Genomic DNA, 22,716 nt, shown 5'->3' with positions numbered 1-22,716 from the left:
CTGTCCAGCCAGCCCGGGGCAGGGGCTGTGTCTCTACAGTAGCTTCATAACAAACAAGTGTCTGTAATTTTGCTGCCCTGACAGGAGCTATTTTTACAGTAAATCCTTCCAAAATAGAAACCAGCAACACCCACGGGCGTCGGCCCAGCCCCGGGGCTGCAGGACCGGTTGGGGGACGGGACTGGGGACATGACACGGCTGGGGGCGACAGTCCCCTCTTGGCACTGTGCCAGCAGCTCCAGAGATCCTCAGTGAGGGCTGGGACCCCCAAACCTGGCCGAGAGGAGGGTGCAGCCCTGCTCCAGCCCAGCCACCCTTCCTTTTTCCCGGGATAAACGCTCAGATAACGTTTGTTCTCACAGCTCAGCCTCCAGGCTGTCATCTCAGAGCCTCGGGAAGGATTTGGTTCCTTTGGTTTCGGTCTCATCCTTCGTGGTATCCAGCGTTTTGGAGCATGATCAGGGGAAAAGCTGAGGGGAAAAAAGGAATGGGATTGGCTGTGATTCAGGGAAAAAGGAGAAGCACAGGGGCTTCTCCTGAATGAATCCATCACTGAGCTCAGTCTGTTCTGCACCCCTGCTGTCCTATAAAACAACCCCTGAGCGGTTCTAAATGTTTTCTCCTCACCGGGAGCACCTTGATCGCCCTCGGGAGCACCGAAACTCCCAAAGCAGAGGCTTTAACTCCTTCTGGGTTCACTTTGGGTTCAGCTGAACCCAGAGCTCAAAGTCACCCTTTACCGAGAAGTAGGAAACAATCCCAAAGCAAAACCGGGGAGAAGGGAAGGAGCCAGGCAAAACAGAGTTGAGAAACTGCCCCGTCACACCCGAGCACCATCCCCACCCCGCACAGATAAAGTGCCGAGCCCTCCCGGCGCTGCCCAGCCCCATCCCAGCCCCGGGAGCACCTTCCCGGCAGAGTCCTCCCATCCCGGAGCCGAATCCCCCTGGACGAGAAGGAGGAGAACGGCTCGGCACAGCCACGGTAGGATTTGAGGGGGGAAAAAAAATGAGATTTAGGGAGGGAAATTCCTTGCGTTGAGGTCAAACGGCGATAACGGGTTGCTGTGAGCAGCCCCGAGGGAATTTCAGGAACAGGGATTGATTTTCTTATCAGGAGAACCTCCTGAGGGGTGTGGACGGGTGGGGAACACCTGCTGGGCTCCCCCACTGGATTTCTCCCAGTTTGTGCTGGTGAGGAGCTGGGAGATGGAGGGGGGACCCTGTCCCTGCAGGACAATTGTGGAGTTTCTTTTAATAATGGGTGGGAAAAGTCCTTTTTTCTGTTCTGTAGGATTAAAAACCTCTCCCATGGTCGTGGGGGGTCTGGGCAGCATCACAGAGACGGGGTGGGCACAGTGAGACCCCTGAGCCCACAGCTCCAGCTCCAGGTTTGGGTGACAGAATCAGCCCCAGGACCCCCAGAGCTGTCCCCAAGCACTGACCCCGAGTGTGGAACAGCTCCAGCCACAGGGTTGGATGACAGAATCAGCCCCAGGACCTTCCAAGAATTCCAGGTGTGGCACACGGCTCTCTGGACCTGCTCCAAGGACGAACCCCCGGCAGCAGCACCATGGTGTGGGCAGCCCCAGTCCTGGCAGCCGCCACCCTCTGCCTCCGTGAGTCACATCCTATCCCCAAAATCTGCCTCGGGACCCCCTGGCAGCCGGGATGCTCCAGCTGTGCTGCTCCTCATGCCAGTCCCGCTCGGTTCAGCGCTCCCAGGGCTCTGCTTCCTGCTCCCCTCAGCATTCACAGGCTTCTCCCAGGGACAGATCTTCAGGGCTGGATTTATCCCTTTTTGCCTGGCACACCCTCCTGGAGGGAGCTGGGGCTGCTCTCTTCATAGTGACCCGCAGCATTTCTGTAGAGATTTTTCTCCGTGGATGGCAGGGACAAGGAACTCTGCACACCTGAGATGCTCTAGAAACACGTGGCTTTATTATTACAAGGGTCGTGGGTAAAGCGGGCCTGCTCCCAGCCACCAGCCTGGACTGGAGCAAAGCCCTAAAGAGAGAATGGGGAGAGAGAGATAGAAGAGAGCTAAGGGGTAAAAACGGGGTAGGAGCAGGGGAAAAACGTGGGGAGAAAACAGGAGGAAGTGAGGTGAGAGAGAGGAGAGGAGATGAGTGGACGAGAACGGGGAGGGGAGGACAAGGCAAGAGTGGGGAAGAGTGGACAAGACAAGAGAGCGATCCTCTTGTGACAATACAATATATCCTTTTCTCTGTTGAATATTCTAATTCACATTGACCAACCTACGTGAGATACAAAACCTACAAACTTTGCATGCAGCCTATAAGAACGACTGCATTACCATGTCCTTTTACTCTCTATAGACTGCATTTTTTCCTGGATGTCTTTTGCCAAGGTGGAAGGGCAACATTCTTGTCCTTTTGTGAGCTTAATCACCGTCTTCCTACCTGTCAGGCTTACATCTCAAAACTGGCTTCCATTTCTATTTCACTTACAGGTTTTGTATCTGCAGTATTTTTTATCATGCAATCATATTCATAAGTCCTTCCTGTCCGGTCTTTCCCAACACATTTCCCTAAATATTAAATTAGTAAAGGAAAGGCTCTTCCCGGGCTTTAAACCTGGAGCTGCTTGGAACAAACCCTAATTCATAATCCACGGATGTTTCCTGACCTGCTCCTGCTTTCTTGCAGGTGTCTCCACAGACCTGCTGAAGGCCACAGCGGTGAGTCCCCGCCGTGCCAGGGCTTTCCCAAAATCCCAGAGGTGCCACCACTCCCTCTCCCAGCGCTCAGCTCCAGGGCGGCACAGCCACCACCTCCCTCCCCGCTGTCCCCATGTCCTTGTCCCATCCCTCAGCTTCACGTCCTGCTCCCAAACCCGGCTCCAGGCAGGCTGGGCCAGACCCACCCGAGTGTCCCCGCTCCTGAGAGTGGCTCTGGTGGCTTTTGTCCCCACGAGTGGCCCAAGGTGCAGCTCCTGGCTGTTCCTCTGCAGTTCCTGCTCTCACGGGCAGCAGTCTGGGTGCTCCAGGCAGCTCAGATCCCATTCCCTGCATCTCAAATCCCTTCTTCCCTTTCCTCGCCGGGGCTGAGCATCCCTCATCCTCTCCCCAGGCTGTTCTGATCCTCGGGGCCGCCCTGTCCAGCGCGGAGCATCCCCGGTAAGTCCCGGCCCCGGCGGGGACTCTGAGGATCGGGGGGTAGTTCCGGGAGGGGTGAATTTGAGTTTATCCCACATCTGCTGCCCTGCCGGGTCACTGGGGCTGGGGAGGATTTACAGCCCTGTGCAGCCGGTTCCGTGCTAGGATTCCGGCGGGTTGGGCTCCTGCAGAAACACAAACACAAAGCGAGAATTCTCCTTCCTTCACTCGGCTGCCGCGGGACCCTCATCGCCCCGGCCGAGCCCCAAATCCCGGGATACGGGGGCAACCACCGGGCCCTGGGGATGGCAGCACCCTGGTGTCGCTAGAGGACATGAAATGAAGGACACGAACGCAGTCAGTTGTCAGAGTAAAAAGAGAAGCAGTTTATTTTCGATCTCGATTTATATAGATTCTGGACCATGAGTAGAGATTGGACAAACGAGGTTAAATCTTCTCTAACTACACTGGTCAAACTAGAAGTCCATCAAAAGAAAAATTATAAACAATCACTTTGTTTCCCTAAAAGTCCGTGAAAAGCTCCACTACAAAAATGCAAGCATCAGAAAGCTGAAAAAAAAAAAAAAATCAGAGCAACATCCTTGCACTGATTTTAGGGGACATTTTCATGATGTGTACAACCTCGGGGAGCCGGTGTGTGAGCTGGAGCTGGCCACCATCCCGGCCTCGGATCCCGACATCCTGGAGAAGCTGAAGCTCTGCCCGGCGCTGACGGGGGCCCAGCGGGATGCCCTCAATGCCCTGCTGCTCTCGGGGGCCACAGCCTACGGGTGAGGAGTCTTCCTGCTCCCGGAGGGGTGGGCGACCGCGGGGATGCTCAGCTGCTCCTTCCTCTGCTGCTGCAGGGATCCTTCCAGCTGGGATTTACAGACTCTGCAGGATCTGGGGCCGCTCGTGCTGGCCTTGAACCAGACCATGCTGGGGTTGGTGGGCAAGGTAAGGGCCCTCCTTGGGGGGAGATGAGCATCAAGCAGGTCAGCTCTGAGGCTGGGGACCCAGGATTCTATCCCCTCTGTCTCTTTGCCCTCCAGCACCCTCTGTCCCTGTCCCAGCACTCTCTGTGCCTGTCCCTGTGGCCCCTGATCCCAGCACTCTCCATCACTATCACCATTCCCCCTAGTCCCAGCACTCTCTGTCCCCATGCCCCCTCGTCCCAGCATCCTCTGTCATTGTCCATCCCAGTCCCAGCACTCTCTGTCCCTGTCCCCCCCTGTCCCAGCACCCTCTGGCCCTGTCCCAGCACCCTCTGTCACTGTCCCTGTACCCTGGTCTCAGCACCCACTGTCCCTGTTCCTGCACCCTCTGTCCTTGTCCCCCTGATCCCAGCACTCTTTGTCACGGTCACCCTTGGTCTCAGCACCCTCTGTCCCCATCCCTCCTTGTCCCAGCACCCTCTGTCCCTGTGTTCCCGGTCCCAGCACCCTCTGTCATTGTCCATCCCAGTCCCAGCTCCCTCTGTTCCTGTTCCAGCACCCTCTGTCACTGTCCCAACACTCTGTGTCCCTGTTCCCCCGGTCCCAGCACCCCGTGTCCCCGCAGGCAGCCCGGGAGGATTTCAGGAGCAGCATCGCTGCCGCCTACCTCAGCCAGGGCCGTTCCCAGCGGGGGAAGTCGCTGATCCTCCTGCGAGCGCTCGCAGCAGCCTCAGCCGCCGCCCGCCCCAGGCTGAAGCACAGCTCGGGCCGTGAGTGTTTCCCTTCCCTCCGGCCGGTCCGGAGCTCTGGGAGGCCAAAACCCCCCGGGCTGGTTGGGATCTGGGAGCTCTCGGGGGGACCAGGCAGAAATTTGGGATTCCCATAAACCGGGGAAGTCCTTGAAGCACGGAAGGACTTGCTCTTACCCGGGATGTGGTGGCAGCACTCAGGAAGGAGCTGGGACAGTGGGACAGTCCCCAGGCAGGGCCAGCACCAGGGCAGGAGCAGAGGATGTACTTTGATGGAGCACTTTGAGTTGCCTTTGACCTGACAAAGCACAAATGGGCTGCAAAAACATCACCGGGTTTTTCAGGAATAACTTTAGGGAAGGACAGCAAATGGGGCCCCTCAATGGATTGGGGACCAGGGCGTGGGAGCAGTGACTCCCTGTCCTTCACCACGGCTCCTCCAAGGGACTCTGGACCAGGTGGGAAGGGGACACATAGGACACACACCCTCTGCCTGACACAATTCCTTGCCCTCAGGCTGCGAGTCCAAGCTAGTCACTGCCAGTAACATCGAAGACATCCCCTACATCTCTGCCGAGGAGCTCGACCTGTGTCTGAGCAGTGAGGTGCTAATAGAAAACCTGGAGGCTGTGCTGGAACTGCCAGTCACCACAGAGAGTTTGTGGGTTCTGAAAAAGAAGGTGGATGAGGTGAGGGGTGACACAGGGCAGGAGCTGGAATGGGCAGGACCCGCTGTGGGAACAGGGATGAGAGTGCCCAAGTGGGTTTTTGCATTCATTCCTGCCCTATTCTCCCTTCCTTCACTCTCTTTCCTGCCCTGTTTTCCCGTCCTTCCCCGTCTTCCCTGCCCTGTTCTCCCTTCCCCTCACTCTCTTCCCTGCCCTGTTTTCTCTTCCCTCCCCCTCTTCCCTTCCTTCCCCTTCTTCCCTGCCCTATTTTCCCTTCCCTCTTCCTCTTCCCTGCCCTGTTTTCCCTTGCCTCATAGGTTTACCCGTCGGGGATCCCGGAGGAGCAGCTGAGGCACCTGGGGCAGCTCTCTCACCTGTACACGGAGCAGGAGATCAGCCAGTGGCCGGTGACAAGCAATGACACCCTCACAGCCCTGCTCAGCTCCTCAGGAGAACTGTGGGAGGATTCCCAGGTCAATCCACGGCAGCAGAAGGGGATGGGTGATGAGGAAGCCAAACTGTCCCAGCCCAACTCAGGGTGGAGGAGGCGTTGAGGGGTTTTTTGGGGGGGTTGGCAGCACTGCCATCCTTACCAGGAGCATCTCCCTTCCCTGCCTGTGGCCCTCAGGTGCAGCAGCTGTTCAAGAGGTACCTGGCCCTGGGGGGCTCCTGGACAGGGCCCCTGCTCCAGGAAATTGGAGGTGAATTCCTGTGCAAGCTGCAGGAGGAGCAGATCCAGCAGATCCCTTCTGGGGCCATTGGGTGAGCAGAGTTCTGGGGATGCTGCTCAGCCCTGAGAGGGGCTGTGGGGAGGTGGGTGGTGGGATGGAAGACTCTCAGCTCCGTGGTGGATCTCCCCATTCCCAATCAGCACAGTGGGATCACCATGTCCCAATCCCAAATCCCACCTGAGCCCCAGGACCGTGAGCAGGGATATCCCTGCCAGCCACCAGAACAAGCTGCACTTTGGGGTGCTGCTGACTTGTGTCTCCCTTCCAGGACTGCTGGGCAGTTAAACATCTCCTCGTGCTCCCAAACCAAGAAGGAGCTGCTCTATGGGAAGGCTCGGGAGGCCTTTGCCAGCCTGGCCAGCACCCCTGGCCCCTATTACTGCAGGATCCGGCCCTACCTGGGTAGGTGCTTCCCCTCTGCCAGGTTTGGGGGCTCTTCTCAGCCACAGACAGGTCTGGCAGTGTCCAAAACCTCTCCAAACCCTCCCCAGAAGTGCTGGAAGGGTTTTGCACATCTCCAGGTGTCCCCTGTGCTCTCTTTAAGGTGGAGCTCCAGCAGAAGATCTGAAGGACTTGGCTAATGCTGGTGTCACAAACATGGATCAGGACACATTCCTTGCCCTGAATCCCCAGGAATTCCAGGTACAGCCTTGGGATGCTGCTGTCCCTTTCCCAAGGGCAGGGCAGGGCAGGGCTGGCTGAGGGCTGAGCAGGGGGAGCTGAGGTCAGAGCCCACCCAAATCACCAATTCTTGACTTTCTCACCTTTAGAAATGATCTTTAGGAAGTTTTAGTTGTTCTGCAGCCCTGTCAGCAAAGCATGTGGAGCTGTGAGGGTGAAGAGAGGGGCTGGGGTGTGTGTGTTTTGCAGAAACTCAGTGTCACTGATGTGAAAAATCTGCTGGGGAAGAACCTCCCTGAGCTGAAGAAGGCTGAGCATGAGCCCTGGGTGGTGAGCTGGGTGCAGAGGCAATTCCAGAGGGAGCTGGACTGTGTGCTGGGAATCGGCCTGGAGGGAGGGCTGCCTGACCCCACAGGGACCTCCCCAGCCACTGCCACCTCCAGTGTCACCACTCCAACCACTGCCACCTTCAGTGTCACTGCCACCATCCCTGTGCCCACTACCCCAGTCACTGCCACCTCCACAGTCACTGCCACCACCCCTGTGCCCACCACCCCAGCCAGTGTCACCTCCATAGCCACAGTCCCCACCTCTCCTCACCCTGTCACCTCAGCTAATGTCACCTCTGTCCCCACCACCCTCCCCACTGTCCCCGTCACCTCAGCCAGTGCCACTACCCTCCCCCCTATCCCCAGTGCCACCTCAGCCAGTGGCACCTCCATGGCCACCAACCCTGTGCCCACCACTCTCCTTACTGTCCCCACCACCTCGGCCATCAGCAGCCACTCGACCCCTCAGCCAAGCACAGTCCCCCCCAGGACCCCCACCCTGAGCACCCTGAGCCCCCCAGACACCCCCACACACACTGCGCGTCCCCCTGTCCCCCCTGCCACCGGCCCTGTCCCCACTGCCACCCCAGCCCCCTGCTCCACCCACCAGGCTGTCACCAGAGACAGAGCCACCTCCCCTGCTGTCACCTCCCCTGCTGTCCCCTCCCCGGCCACCAGCAGCCCCAGTGCCACCCCTGTCCCTGCTGTCACCTCTGGGGCCATCACCAGCACTGGTGTTGGCACTAACCTGGCTGGTACCACCCACAGCACTGTCCCCAATCCCACCTCTCCTCCCACTGTCACCACTGTCCCCTGTCCCTCCTCTACTCTCACTATCACCACTGTCCCCTCCTCTGCTCCTACGGTCACTCCTGTCTCTCACTCCTCCTCTGCTGCCACTGCCACCCACAGCACTGTCACCCCCGTCCCCAATTCCACCTCTGCTCCCACTGTCACATCTGTCCCCAATCCCACTTCTTCTCCCACTGCCACCCACAGCACTGCCACTACTGTCTCCAACTCCACTTCTCCCACTGTCACCAGTGTCCCCAAGCCCTCCTCTTCTCCCAGTGTCCCCCCTATCTCTCAGTCCCCCCCAGCCCCAGGGCCCTCCACAGTCCCAGCCCCCAGTCCCAGCCCCATTCCCAGCTCCACTGTCCCCACCCCAGCCGTGCCGTGCCAGCCCGGCTCCCCCCCAGCCCCTCCCAGCACCAGCCCGAGCCCTGGGAATGTTCCAGAGTCTCCAGCCCCATCACCCAATGGCTACATCAACCTGCAGCCCCCTGAGCCAGGTGAGCTGGGACTGCTGGGGCTTGGAAAGGCTTGGGAATGATGGGGAGGATGGTGAGGATGAGGATGGCTGAGCCCCCTTGTTCCTGGTGGGGATATGGCTGACTGAACTTTATCTACCTTGCCACCACAACTCAGTTCAGCAGCAGCTCTAAAACAAATAAATCAGAGTGTTAGCTGACTAAACAATTCAATCCCACCTCTCTTGCATTTAGTAACATGTCAGCAAATACTTTTAAAATTATTTACTAATATATTTTTAGTATGTTAAAAATATTAACATGTAATATTCTATTATTTAAATATTAACATATATTAGCATATAATGTTTTTTAAATTAAAATATTAATATTGTCTATTATTATATATTAATATATGGTATATTATATTAATATATAATCTATTATTTATTCTATATTGTATATTGTATAATATATAATATATAGTATATGATATATATATTTTATATAATTATATATATTACATATAATTATATATTATATATAATAATATATAATTAACGTGTAATATTAATATTATATGTTAATATTAACCTTTTAAAAGCCTTTTAAAAATAGTAAATGTGCAAACTTACAAGACAAAGCCACAATTAATTTTCTCTTCTTAGCACACAGACATAAGTGTAAAAATTTTTTTGAAATGTATTATATAAATTTATCTGGAGCTGCCCTCAGGTTCTGTTCAAGGTGTCCCATCACCTTCTCAGCCCCACAGCCCTGCCCAGCTGCTCCACAGTGAGCTGGAGAATCCAGATTTTATTTTTTTAAACTTTTACTGCGAGAGCACAGACTGGACACCTGCAGGGGAACCAAGGGAATCCAGTGTCACTGGAAAGTTTCTTACCTTGTAAGAAGTTACCTGGATTTAAATACCCAATTCAGCTGCTATGAAATGTGACATTTATTAGAAGAGGTCATTGTTTTTTATACCCCAGGCAGTTTGAAATGAGGAGATGAAAAGGTTTTGTCGCATAAAATGAAGAGTGCCCTGTGCTCTCCCTGCAGGATCAGGATCCAGGCTCTGCTCCTGCCTCATGCCCATGCTGGCAGCCACTGTGGGGAGAATTCTGCTGCTGTGACCCCCCTCAGCACCTCCCATCCTGCACATTCCTCCCTCACCCCAGGGAAACAGCTGGGAAGTCCCTGCTGGAGAGCACAAACCCAGGAAAGGGAAGAGAATTCGTCCACATTTGATGCCAGCACAGGGTTTGGTAATTTCTGGCTGAAGGAGGACAGAGTTTCACAGCTCAGAGAAGCCCCACAGGTCCTTACTAGTGATTTACTCCCTGTAGTACAGGCAGCAGTGATGCTGACTGCTCTGCCAAGGCAAGAACATGGGGCCCAGCTCTTCCAGGGATTTCCTGCCCATCCCATCCCACTGGGATCTGTTAAACACTGGGAAAACTCAGGGATTTGAGTCACTGGTGGCCCAGCACTGCAGCTGAGAGATCCCCAAAAATCATATTTAACTTTTGTCACCAAATGCTTTTTGATCAAGGTTTGTTCAAACCATGCACAGACTCTCACGGGATGATTTGCTAGAGATAATTTATCTTGATTACTGTTCAGGGGTACACAATAAAACATCAATCAGCTGGTCTTTTCCTAATCCAATGTGTTCTTTGAGGTGTTTAGTGCTTTGTGGGGAAGCTTTTCCAGCATAAATCCCAAATCTGCAGTGAAGAACAGACCTGCTCCCTCTCTATAAGCCTCAGATAATGAAGGTTTATGAGATATAAAAGACATAAATCCCTTTTTCCCTCCTGGAGGAAAGGGGGATGTCAGGAGCTGGATACAGGTTTCACTGAGGGGTTTTTTTGGACAGATATTTCCAAGGAGTGGGAAAAAAATATGGACAACCTTGTACAAAGTTCCTTTCCCTCCACATGAGGAAGCTGAGAACAGTCCCAGCTCCTAAATGTTGAACAGCCATAACTCCAAGGAACAGGGACTGGCAGATCCTGCGATTCTGAGCATTTAATTTGGGGGGATTCCTGCAGACAGAAGGGTGAGGGCAACCTCAAGGAAGAACAGACACTCATCAGTTTGCTTCTGGTATTTTTACTCATTTCCAGGATTTATTTACAAGCAGCTGGAAAACTTCACTCCCACCCTGAGGTCTTGGCAGTGTCACAAGGTCAGGTTCTGAGAAATGTCATTTTAACCTGCAGAACTCACCCTTAAACCCAGCACTAAGATTTGGTTTAGCAGTGGTTTGGGGCTGAGCTAGGCTTGGGCTGTCCCAAAGGCAAACATCCTGCACCAGAGAGTCTGGAATCTTCCCTTCAGACAAAACTGGGTTTTTTTTCCAAGTACCTAAAAGTGAGTCCGGGGCTGACCTAGCTGCCTGGAGCTCTGGGCATCCTCCTGCCAGGGCTCAGAGCAGGTCACAGGCTGGTCCCCATGGGAGGAGATGGTCAGGACAGGATGGACAGCATGAGGACACTGAGGAGCAGGGCAGGCAGGAGGTGGAATGCTGTGGCCACAGTCTTCAGAGGGGCTGAGGATGTTGCTGGAGGATAAAGAGAGGATTAGAGCAAAGAAATCAGTGACTGAACCACTCCTCTCCATGGGGAAATCATCCCTCTGTGCCCCCTCCAGGGATTGTCTTCACCTGCCCAAACACCAAGCTGAGTTTGGGGCTTGGAACTGGAGTAGCTTCAAATTTCCTTCCACCCAAACCACTCTGGTTCTGCCTCTAGGCCCAAATCCAAGGAAATTAATCCTCCTCACAGCCCTGAGGAGGAAGGCCTGGAAGTGCTCACTCCATTGGAATGTTCAGCAGGGTTAGGTTCAGGTCTGCTTGGGGTTTAGACCCTGAAACACCTCAGTCCCTTCCTGTGGCATAAAACTTCCTTGCAGCAGAGCAGTAGTTGTCAGGGACATGGAACAGGGTGGGGAAAATGGCCTTGAACAAACTCATTCTTGTCTCAAGGAAAGAAGAATGAATATCTAGAACCCAAACCATTTCTGGTGCTCACTGTGGCCCAATTCAGTGCCAAAATCTGGGAGCAACTGACACAGGAAGGAAAACCCAGTGAGATTCCAAGATTGCTCCTCACATTGGAATTTACCCTGCAGGGGTTCAGGCTCTCCAGCAGAGCTGCCCCACTTTAAATCCTTGCTGCAACCTGAAAATAAACCATGAAAACCCAACCAACCAGGGTCCCAAGAGTACCTGGGAATTTGGGGGTGACAATGTTGATGTAGCCCTCCTGTGTGCCCCCTGTGAGGCCAACGTGGAGCTGGTCCAGCTCCGACTGCTTCTGCACCTGGATCCAGTCCTTGACTGGGGATCTGTTCTGCCACTGGGCCAGCTCAGGGAGGTGCATCCCCAGCAGGCCCTGCACCTCACGGGGTGTCAAGTTCTAGGGAAAAAAATCACAGGGATTGGGATTGGGAAGGACCCCTCTGGCCAGGGAAGTGATGGGGTTTCCAAAGAGAAGTTCCCATGGGTGGTTTCACTGGAACAAGTTTCCCTCAGGATCTGCTGGTTCCTCAAAGGTTCCTCTTTTCTGTTGTCCTCTGGTGCCAAATCTCCTGCACTCCCAGCTGGGGGGTCCTATCCCTGCTGAAATCTCTGGGATTTTCTGCCCAAATTAGTGGCATTGGCTTGTCTGCACATCTGTGGTCTCGTGGGTCTGTTCCCTGCCACTGTGAGAGCCTGTCCTGAAAAATTCCACTGGCTTTGCATCCACCAGCACTCCAAATTATTTTTTTTAAGGAATTTCAGGCCTTTTCTCCACTTTATGCTGGTCAAACAGAAGAAATTTGCATTTGATGGAACCTGTATTTGACGGAACCGCTCCTGATTTCCATCAACAGACAACACAAACCAAACCCAAGCACTCAACAAAACTCAAGGAATGGAAGGATTCCAAGCTCCAGCTCACCCTCAGAGAGTCTTTTCTCAAATTCACAAAGGTGCTGATGTTCATGTTCACATCATCCCTGCTGAGAGCCTTGAGGTCAGCAGCAGGAGCCCCCCCTGGCAGCAAAACAAGGAAAATATCAAAGAGTGGGAGATACAAAGGTCTCTGCACAAAATAAAGATTTCTCCAAAATCCATTAGGCTGGGGCTGGTAACACAGTGAGGTCCAACTGCAAAATATGTGGATACTCCTCCTCATTTTTTTTATTGGGAGTTTGTTTCTTGGGCATTAAGAATCTGTGGAGATGCCAGACAGAGCAAAAAGGACTGAGAAGAATTTGGGAAAATTCTTGGCTTAACAGAGAAAAAAAAAAGAAAAAAATCGATTTTGTGACATGGAAAAGGGCTGTGAGATAAATCCTGAGCTTGATTTTCCCTGTGATGGTCTGGAAACAGATTTGGGCAACTTAAAGCAGGCACACAATCCTTCAATAATATTTTATGCCACCTAAAAGTTGGAAAGACAAACTTTTAACAACTTGACTTTGAAAATTCCCAAATCTTAGATGGATTTTGATGCCCATTTAGTTTGTGGGTAAGAGTTCTGTTTCCCCACAACATCCTGTTTTTTTTACATACCCAGGTAAGGTAAAATCAGCTCATAGTAAGCAGGTAAATGGTGCTGGTCAGAAAAAGCCTCTTTGGCTTTCTGGTACAGGACATTCTTTGTCTCCTGTGAGCAGGCCGAAGGATCCAGAGATGCCAGCCTGCAGAAAAATAAAGATTTAGTGTGAGAAAAGCTTTTATTATCTTCAACCTGTTCAATTTTCCCATATTCTGAGGAAAAATTTCCATTTTCTGGGATTCTCTGCACAGCACAGATTAGGTGATCCCTAATTCCCTGATTCTGTGGGGAGGAGCTGAGAGGAAAAATAATGGCCCAGTTTCCTGCTGAGAATTTATCCTTCAAGAGATGATGGCGCTGATGGTGCCCAATAAATTTGTGTGTTTGCCAAGCAGTAATTAATTGATTAATTTCATTTGCCAGTCTTTCAAGGGAATTCAAACTGAAATGTTTAAAAACCACGAGGATGTGGCACTTGAGGACGTGGTTTAGTGGTGACCACGGTGCTGGGTGATGATCTGAGAGGCCTTTTCCAACCTTAACAGCTCAGTAATTCCAGGAAATTTAATTTCATTAACTCTTTAATTGATGAAGGCAGGCACAGAGTCAGACCTGCAGCCTGCTGGGCTGAAATAAAGAGAGTTTGATTAGAAACCTGAGCCCTGCCTGGCAGGATGGGCACCAGCAGGTTTTAAACCCCAACACAGAGCAGGTTCTAAGGTGCTTCCTAAATTCCCTTCCCCTTAGAACAGGGAAAAAAAAAAAGTATTGGAAATGGATTTGTAGAGTATTTTAATAGATAATTGACTTAGAAGCAAAAACTAATAGGCCAAACGTAGCCCTGGTTCCATGCCCTGAGATGTTTTGGTTTTCTGAAATTCTTTTCTCAGGGAATTTTCTGTAAACAGGAGAAATGTTTTTGTAACTTTGTTATTCATTCCTTTTCCTAGGAGGGACTTCTTCTTGATGTCCCTCTGGTCTGACCAATGTGAGTGAAGAGGTTTTGCCTTTGTTTCACCAATCAAATTGGTCTGTGTAAAATAGTATTAAAAAAAGACACATCCCAAAATAAAGGAGTAATTTTCAGCCTTCTGAATCTCAGAGTCTGTGTCGTTGTGGTGTAAAACAGCATCAGCCAAAAAACACTTTTAATATATTATAATTAAGAAATAGTTTAGCTCCTAATTTCGATGGTGTGAATTGTAACACCTGCACCACCTCACCCTCCTCATGAGGCTGAAAACGGAATAAAACCTTTCAAAACCCCTCTCAGGAGGAAGAGAGAGACCCACCTCCGGGTCGGAAAAAGGGCTTTTTTGACAAGGATGGGAAGGGGCTTTTGGAAGAGGCCAAGGACAGCCCAGTTTGTGGCCTACCTGAGGCTAGGGGGGTCGATGGCCTGCAGCTCAGTGCTGTTCAGCAGACAAATGTATCTCATGCCAATGGCATCCAGGGCCGTGGCATTCAGGGCATTGCCCAGCTCCACGTAGCGTCTGATTGCTGCTGAGGCCTGGAAAGACAATTAATTTAATGAATTTAGCCTGAATTTAAACTGTGGGGTTTGTCATCTTCTTCTGTCAGAGCCAGGATTAAATGCTCGAGGTTTTCGTGTTTGGACTCAGAAGTTTATTAATTCTTATCTATGTTGCAGTCTAACAAGCTGTGAGTTCTAGCTCACAATGGCTCTGTCTCTATCTCTTTCCAAGGTCTTTTAAGCACTAATTGTCCAATTATGAAATGACACCTAAATTATTTTTACTTTTAACCTAATAACCAACCACCCATGGCCCTCAATGTGGATTTTTCTACCGAATTACAAAACACCACCCAGACCCATGAAGAAGAAGGTGAAAAAGAAGGATTTAGCAAACACCCTAAGTCCTCCATCTTGCTTTATATATATTATTATAATCTAAACCTTAAACACTAAGTTTTCTAAGTTTTAAATTTGGTGGGTTTTTTAGAAAAATCTAAGCTTTTCTAACTCTGTGGTATCACACACTTCTATTCAAACCACACACCCACAATCCCAGTGGTATCACTCAATTTCAGAAGCCTCTTCCATGGCCTCAGGTCAAATGCAGTATTTGCTTGGGGGTCAAGAAATTCTAAAATTTTCAGGGGGTCTAAAATTCTCAGTGCCCAGGGTTCCAACACCCAAGGTGTGGTTCTGTCCCCGAAAGAAAAAAACAAAAATAAAATGGAACCGTTTCAAATCTGACCATTGGGCCACCCAAACTTATGGCACCAAAGGTGCTTCCACCCACCTCGGGACCTGCTCAGTTAATCCCAAACCAACTCCAAAGCCAGGGAAGCAAAGCCAAGCCCCTACCAGGGAATCCGAGGGCTCAGTTTTCAGGAAGGCAGCCAACGTGTCAGCTGAGCTCATTTTCCAGGTGGAAATCTCCTCTGGGGTGATATAGGGAAGGAGAGGGCCCAGGTTGGAGAGCAGATTTTCAGGAAAACCATTGGGATACCTCTGTGGAGACAGAGCTGTTATGGGTACAGGGCAGGGCAGTGGGGCTGAGGGAAAGATGAAATGATGATTTTAGTGCTGGTTTCAACTCTCTGATGGGGGTTGGAGGGAGAATGGAGTCACATTCCTCTCAGAGGGGAAAGGCTGAGGGCCAACAGGCCAGGAAAACTCTGATTAGACAAAGAAATGAGACAAGAAATCAATGTTTTCCCAGTAAAGGTGGTCAAATCCTGGGAGAGGAGCTGAGAGACAGTGGAGTCATGCTTGGAGATCCTAAACTCACTGGGACAAGGCCCTGAGCAACCCCATCAATGGAAATTTGACCCATATCCTTGGAGATCCCAAATTCACCAGGACAAGGCCCTGAACAATCCCATCGATTGAAATTTGTTGAGTCATACCCTTGGAGATCCTAAATTCACCAGGACAAGGCCTTGAGCAATCCCATCAGTGGGAATTGGACGTTATGGGGGCTGGTGTTACCTTGTACAGGTATTCCTTCAGCACAGCCAGCTGTGGGATGCTGAAGGGGTAGGTGAAGATCTGGGAGAAGTGGTTTTCCAGGGAGACATTCCGGAGGCAGGCACGCAGTTCCTCAGGGGTGTAGTAGAGAGGCATCGTGTCATTGTCCAGAACTGCATCTGTTATCTTCAGTTCAGCTGGGCAATCTGCTGAAGCTATGACAAACTCAAGGTTAAATTAAATCCTTTCTCTCCGAGGTTTGAATCCCAGAATCATTTTGGTTGGAAAAACCTCCAGGGTTGATCTGTGCCTGATCCCCACTTTGTCACCAGCACTGAGTGCCACGTCCAGGAGTTCCCTGGACACCTCCAGGGATGAGGGACCCCAAACCTCCCTGGGAACCCCTCCCAAGGCCTGAGAAGCTCTAGGATGACCCCAAATCCCACTGGGAATGTCCCTGGATCAGGGGGAGCTCCCGTACCATCCGCTCGCTTGTGCCGGCGGGGCAGGAGCTCTGTGACCACGGCAGCCAGCTCCTCCCTGGACAGGTGGGAATCCCAGGAAAAGTTCCTCAGCCAGGTGGTCAAAGCCTTCTGCAAGGAAAAGGGATCATCAGGGGGGGTTGGGAATCCTGGATGTGCCTCATGGATGTTTTGAGTTCGGACTTGGAACATTATAAATATTTATTATTTCTTATCTATTCTCTAACTAGCAAGGTAGAGAAATGAGGTAAAATGGATGCTTCTAACTCTTCCCAAGGTTATTTAAGTGATAATTACCCAATAACGAGGTGACATCTGTATTATTTATATTTCTGACCCAAAAATGACCACCCTGCAGTGGGACCTTTTCCACTCAGTTAACGAAAACCACCCAAACCCTTGGAGGAGAAGGTGGAGGAAGAAGAAAGTGAAGCAGAAGAAGAAAGTGAAGCAAAAGAAGAAGAAAAAAGTGAAGAAGAAGAAAAAGGCGAAGAAGAAAAAAGTGAAGAAAGTGAAGAAGAAGAAGAAAAAGGCGAAGAAGAAAAAAGTGAAGAAAGTGAAGAAGAAGAAGAAGAAAGTGAAGAGGAAAGAAGGACTCAGACAACACCCAAAATCCTCCATCTTAACTCACACATATTACCAACATACTAAACCCCCAAATTCTCAGTTTCCAGAACTGCTGGCAGCAGGCTGGCTCAACAACCCCCAGCAGGTTCCCAGCCACACTCCAAGCCCCAGCAGAGCTTCCCAAATTCCCCCACCTTGGGAATCTGCTGCAGGATGCTGTGATCCAGCACGGGGATCAGCCTGCTCAGCTGGCTCAGGGTGAAGGCTGACCATGCTGCAGGAGGCCTGCAGAGAAAAATATGTTGCATAATTACACATTATATTATTGGCTTTTCACAAATATTAAAAATTAATGGTATGTGTATCGTGTTAGAAAACTTTGCTGTATGAATATAGTTTGTTGTATTAACAAAACTCAAAAATAGTAGTGTGATAAATATATATATTTCTTAGACTGCAGCATGCTGTATAAAGTACTCTGTGTTCATGTAGCTAACTCAGAAAAAAACAAAAGATAATCAAAAAAAGAGAAAGATAATAAAAAAAAGAGAAAGATAAAAAAAAGAGAAAGATAATTAAAAAAAAAGAGAAAGATAATAAAAAAGAAGAGAAAGATAATCAAGAATTTCCCCACGTTCTCAGATTATCTAAATAAGATAATAGTAACAGACCCCAGGACTCCAAAAGAATAATTTATTAGTCCTCTGTTATCAAGGAGTAGGATGACAAAGTGGAGCCATGAAGAAATTTATCTGCAAGATGAAGCCACAAGGAGTAATAAAATGTTGAATTAATAAAATAGAGGCAGGCTGTGGGGAGTTGAAACAAAAAAACTCATCTAAACTCAAAGGAATGTTTAAATAATGCATTAGAGTCTTTAAATATGCAACATATTACTTTAAATATGCAATATATTACTTTAAATGTACTAGTGTACGTTTAAAGAAGTGTTTCTAAGAGGATAAGGAGTGTTCTTAGCTGAATGCGGGTCATTTAATTATTTACTTTATTCTGTCTCCTAATTGTCTTTTTTTTTTTTTTTTTTTTTTTTTAATTTTACCAAAAAAGTAAACCTCATTTTTCACACAAAGAAGTAAAAACCTTATGAAGGAAATTATAAAAGATAATTTAAAAGACTTTATATTTATAAGCCCTTATAAAGCATAATTTAAACCTTGCTATTCTAACTAAGCTAATCTATTAAATTCCTATTAGAAAATAAAATTATAAAAATAAAAATCAGTTTACATATATATAACATGTAAGAATAACAGTTATTCTTATATATTCTTGCATATTACAGAGATATATATAATAACAAAGAATAACATTCTTACATATTACAGAGATATATATAATAACAAAGAATAACAATCTATTCTTGCAAGGAAACAGTTTGCACCTACAAAAATAAGAAGCCAATCCCATAAAAATCTGTAAAGAAAAAATGTAAATTATCCAGAAAGAAAAAAGTTTAATAAACGTATAATTAACTATTACCAAGCAATCAGCTGAGTTTCAGTGACTTACTAACCTATTAAATTCAAACACAGTAACTTCTGATATCATAGAAAAATGAGCTATATACAATAAAAATTCAGCTATTCTAGAGGAAAAAAGTGTCTCATCCATCTCATTTCTATCTCTAACACAAAGCTACAAGAAAAATGAGGAAAAAATGAGCAGGAATCAGCTCTCAAGGAAGAACAAAACTGAAAAAACCCCACATTAAAATCCCCCAGGATTACATCCCTGTCATATGTGACGTTAAGGAAACAGAGGGTTTAAACCCTAAAACACCTCAACCATTTCCTGATGCACAAAACCTCCTTGCAGCAGAGCAGGAGAAGCCGTCAGGGCCATGAATCAGGGTGGGAAAATGGCCTTGAACAAACAATTTCTCGTCTTAAGGCCTTTCTGGAACCCAAAGAATTTCTGTTGCTCACTGTGGCCCAATCCAGGGCCAAGATCTCGGGGCAGCTGATACAGGAAGGGAAATATTTTGCTTCCCCCTGTGTCAGAACTGGGGATTTATCAAACATCTCTCACTGGACAGGTGGAGGCAGAACATTTCCTGGAAGTCTGTGCCTGACAAACAGCTGGAACTCACCTGTGATCAGTCAGAGAAGTTTGATTAATGAAAATCAGACCAGAGGAAAAGCTTTTATAAAAACCAAGAGAAACACAGAAGTGACCACTTATTTTTCAGGAGAATTTCACCCAGGCCTTTCAGCTGAAATAATTTCAACTGAACAACATAAAAGACATCAATAGAAAGCTCAAAAGCAATAAAGTTTTCTGGGTTTTTGATCAAGCTGGAGTTCACTCATGGGTTTGATTAAGGGACAAAATCCCGTACCCAAAGGTGGTGTTGCCAGTGCTGAGGATGTCCCTGATGGCCTCTTCTTGCTCAGGCAGGAAAGATCCACACTGGCCCAAATCCTTCAGCAGCCTCCCCCTAGAGCTCCTGATGTAGTCCCCACCCAGGTCACACACCAGCCTGCCCAGAACCTCGGCGTTTTCCTCATTTATTTGTGTGCCAGGAACTTCCTGGAATAAAGGCAGAGATGCTAACTGGGATGGAGCATCCCTGGATCCCAGTCCCTGCAGGATCCCAAATCCCCTGCCCCATCCCAAATCCCTGCAGGATCCCAAATTCCCTGCCTCATCCCAAACCCCTGCGGGATCCCAAACCCCTGCGGGGATCCCAACTCCTGCCCCATATCCCAAATCCACACAGGATCCCAACCTCTGCCCTGTCCCCAAATCCTCTGCCCCATATCCCAAATCCCTCTCCTGGTACCAGACACTCCAGAGCCTCCACGAGCAGCCTCTGCCTCTGAGGGTCCTCTCTGGGCAGAACATCCACGTTTGCCTCCCCAACATTGGTGAAGAACTGCCTGCAACTCCCTGTGGCTGCATAGTCTGAGGGGCTAGAAACACAAACTCCATGAATTTTAGGGAATGAGACCAACCCCAACACACCCCAGTGTCTGATAAAACATCTTCCACCCCTGCACACTGAACCCCGTGAGCTGCTCTTCCCCAGTTGTCTTCTGTGTCATTAAATTCTTTAAAAATCCCTTAAACTGGTTCTTTAAAAATCCCTCACATTGGTCCTTTAAAAATCAGTTTTTGCCTTAAGGAATCTATTGTGTGAGACACAGCTTAAAATTGTTCCAGGGTACAGAACCACAGTGGGAAGGTACTGGAACAAAGGAATCCACTTTATTCCCTGTTTTCTTTGGTGTTGTAAGGGAAAAGCACATTCTGAGGCTTGGGAAATGCTTGGCCTTGGACACTGCCTGGGATGGGGCAGCCTCAGGTTCTCTGGGAAAACTGAAGGTCTCCCCACTCTCACAAGGAAGGATTTATTCCAATAAAATTAATTAATTAAATAAATAATAAAAATTATAACTAAAATAATAATAATAATAATAATAAATAAATAAATAAATAAATAAATTCATTCCAGTAAAATAATACCCTCCTTCAGCTTTCTGCAATCCCATTTTTTATTCCCCAGAAAGAGGCCTAAACAACTCTGAATCATAAATCAAATTAGTCAGCCTGGTTATCAACTAATCCTTATTTTCCCCATGAAGTACTAAGGCAGCATCACAAAAACCACAGCACAGTCACCTCAAAAACAGCAACAGCTCTTTGGGATAACTGTCCAAATCCTCAGGAATCCCGTGCAGGGTCACCATCCTCAGCAGGCAGCTCAGCTGGAAGGACACCAGAGAGAAAACATCAGAGAGAGGAACCACCAGGAAACACAAGGAAATATAAAATAATATAAAGATTTTACAAAACAAAGAGGGGGAAAAAAGATGGAAATAAGAGGGTTTGGATTTTTCCTGTGTTCAAGGAAATTCAGAGTTGTTGGAAGGGACACTCAGGACATTTGGACCACCCAGTGCCCTGACACCTCAACAACTTCCCCTGACCCTGGGTCACCCTTTGGGGTAAAAACCTTTCCCTAAAACCTACCCTCACCCCCGTGATACATCTCTGCTCCAGCCCTTGAACCCCAAAGGCTGTTCTGGCTGAATAATTTCCTTCAGTACCTTCAGGATAACCCCAAACCCTTGGGGATGTGGGGATTTACCTGGTCCTGTCCCAGCCTGACCTTCTTCTTCCTCATGGCTTTGGCCAACTCCTGAAACCTTTCTGCTCCCACAGCACTGGCAGCTGCACAGGTGAAGCCCTGGAGGACAGACTGGGAGAGCCTGGGAATTCCCAGCAGGAAAATCAGAAGGGAAAGAGCTTCAGGAAGGTGAATTCAGAGCAGGACACTGCTGACCCTGCTGTTTTTTTCCAGATATGAATCATGGCTTTCATAATTTTCATCTCAAATACGTCAAAAGACACATCAGCCCCTTTGAATTAATCCCTGGAACTGCCCTTTGGAAGTCTCAGAGATGCATTCCCTGCTTGGAGATGCATTCCAGAGGCAATCTGGACTAAGATTCCAGCATCATCATTTTAGAAAGAAAACGTGGCCTCTGAGTGCATCTTACAGCTGAGCTGTTGGAACCCTGGAAACTGAGAATTTTAGACTTAGATAAAAAAACCAACACTGAGCCCTGGTAAATCTCAGTCTTCCCTGTCTGTGTTTGGGTTCACAGTCTATTTCCCATCTGTTTCTATGGGAAATGTGTTCCCACTATGGGAAATGTGGGAATTGCCAGGAAAACAAACAGAAAAAAGGGAAAGAGAGGAGGAAAATCCTCACCTGCTGAAGTCAGGCTCTGCTTTCACCACATCACCAAAAAACATGGCAGCCTGGGAAGCAAAGACTGAGGTTTTCCAGGAGAAACTGCCCCATTTCCAGGGGGATTTGTGGAATTCCTGGCCTCACACAGGGCAGGGCTGGCAGGAAGGGGAAGGAGGAACCCAACCTCCATTACCTGGTCTCTGGTCCATGGTTTATTGTTGAGATCCTGCAGGTTTGGCTCCTCTTCCCCAAAAACAAGCAGGGATTTGGGGACGTAGCTGGCCAGAGCATTGGGAATGACTTTAACCAGCTCAGCAGGGTGGCCAACCCCGGAGGAAACCTTGAAAAAAACCCAAGAGAACAAATCAAGGCAACCTCACCCAGTTTTAATCTAAATCATGGCAATATCAGAACCAGAGAATTGTTCAGGTTGGAAAAGACCTCTAGGATTGAATTAACCCTGCTCCATTTCTATTTTTTCCCTGGGAAGTAATTTCTGGGACCACCCCACAAAACAAACCTCTCCTGCCCTTGTCCCCGGGAGGCTGAGCAGGCCAAGGACAGTGACAGAGACCCACTGACAGGGCTGGAGTGGCTTGTCCTGCTGCCACCCTGCCTGGCTGTGACAGATCCCACAGGGGACACTGGCTGGGTGTGCAGCTGTGGCCCACCTGGCCCCAGGTGAGCACTGCTCCCAGCCCTGCTGCTTTGGGAGATAAAACCAAGGTCACCTTTTCTACCAGGATCCTTTTCAGAGCAGAAGGCAGAGGTTCTATGTGCTGGGCAAAGCCTGGCAGCTGGATGGCCTCCAGGACAACTTCTGGGGACACACTCCACAGTGTGCTGCTGTTGAGGCCACCCACCAAAGTCCCCAGCTCTGCCAGGCTCTGTCCATCCAGGATCTGCAAGGGAATCCCAGAAAAAAAAAATCAGTTTGGAAAAGAGCTTTGAGATCCTCAAGTCCAACCTGTGCCTGATCCCCACTTTGTCCCCAGCCCAGAGCTCTGAGAATTCCTCCAGGAATTCATGGGACACCTCCAGGGTTGGGCACTC

General features: G+C 49.2%; 1 protein-coding gene across 1 annotated transcript in view; it reads right to left on the bottom strand.

Annotated features, from left to right (window-relative positions):
- Nucleotides 1-10,877: 10,877 nt before the first annotated feature.
- MSLN (mesothelin) overlaps nt 10,878-22,716 on the bottom strand; it is a gene marked incomplete at both ends in the record, with an annotated part of 30,990 nt that continues 19,151 nt past the window's right edge. The window contains 16 exons of the mRNA XM_083872277.1: nt 10,878-10,972; nt 11,639-11,828; nt 12,354-12,448; nt 12,971-13,098; nt 14,333-14,466; nt 15,289-15,435; nt 15,916-16,100; nt 16,376-16,487; nt 17,138-17,228; nt 19,303-19,493; nt 19,747-19,876; nt 20,586-20,671; nt 21,055-21,175; nt 21,682-21,731; nt 21,857-22,003; nt 22,395-22,565. Coding sequence (XP_083728403.1) covers nt 10,878-10,972; nt 11,639-11,828; nt 12,354-12,448; nt 12,971-13,098; nt 14,333-14,466; nt 15,289-15,435; nt 15,916-16,100; nt 16,376-16,487; nt 17,138-17,228; nt 19,303-19,493; nt 19,747-19,876; nt 20,586-20,671; nt 21,055-21,175; nt 21,682-21,731; nt 21,857-22,003; nt 22,395-22,565 — 2,073 coding nt within the window. The remainder of the gene's footprint in view (nt 10,973-11,638; nt 11,829-12,353; nt 12,449-12,970; nt 13,099-14,332; nt 14,467-15,288; nt 15,436-15,915; nt 16,101-16,375; nt 16,488-17,137; nt 17,229-19,302; nt 19,494-19,746; nt 19,877-20,585; nt 20,672-21,054; nt 21,176-21,681; nt 21,732-21,856; nt 22,004-22,394; nt 22,566-22,716) is intronic.

Source organism: Zosterops lateralis (genome assembly GCF_965231275.1).
Source record: "Zosterops lateralis genome assembly, chromosome: 15".
Taxonomy (NCBI): Eukaryota; Metazoa; Chordata; class Aves; order Passeriformes; family Zosteropidae; genus Zosterops; species Zosterops lateralis.
This window is presented reverse-complemented; position numbering and strand designations above follow the sequence as displayed.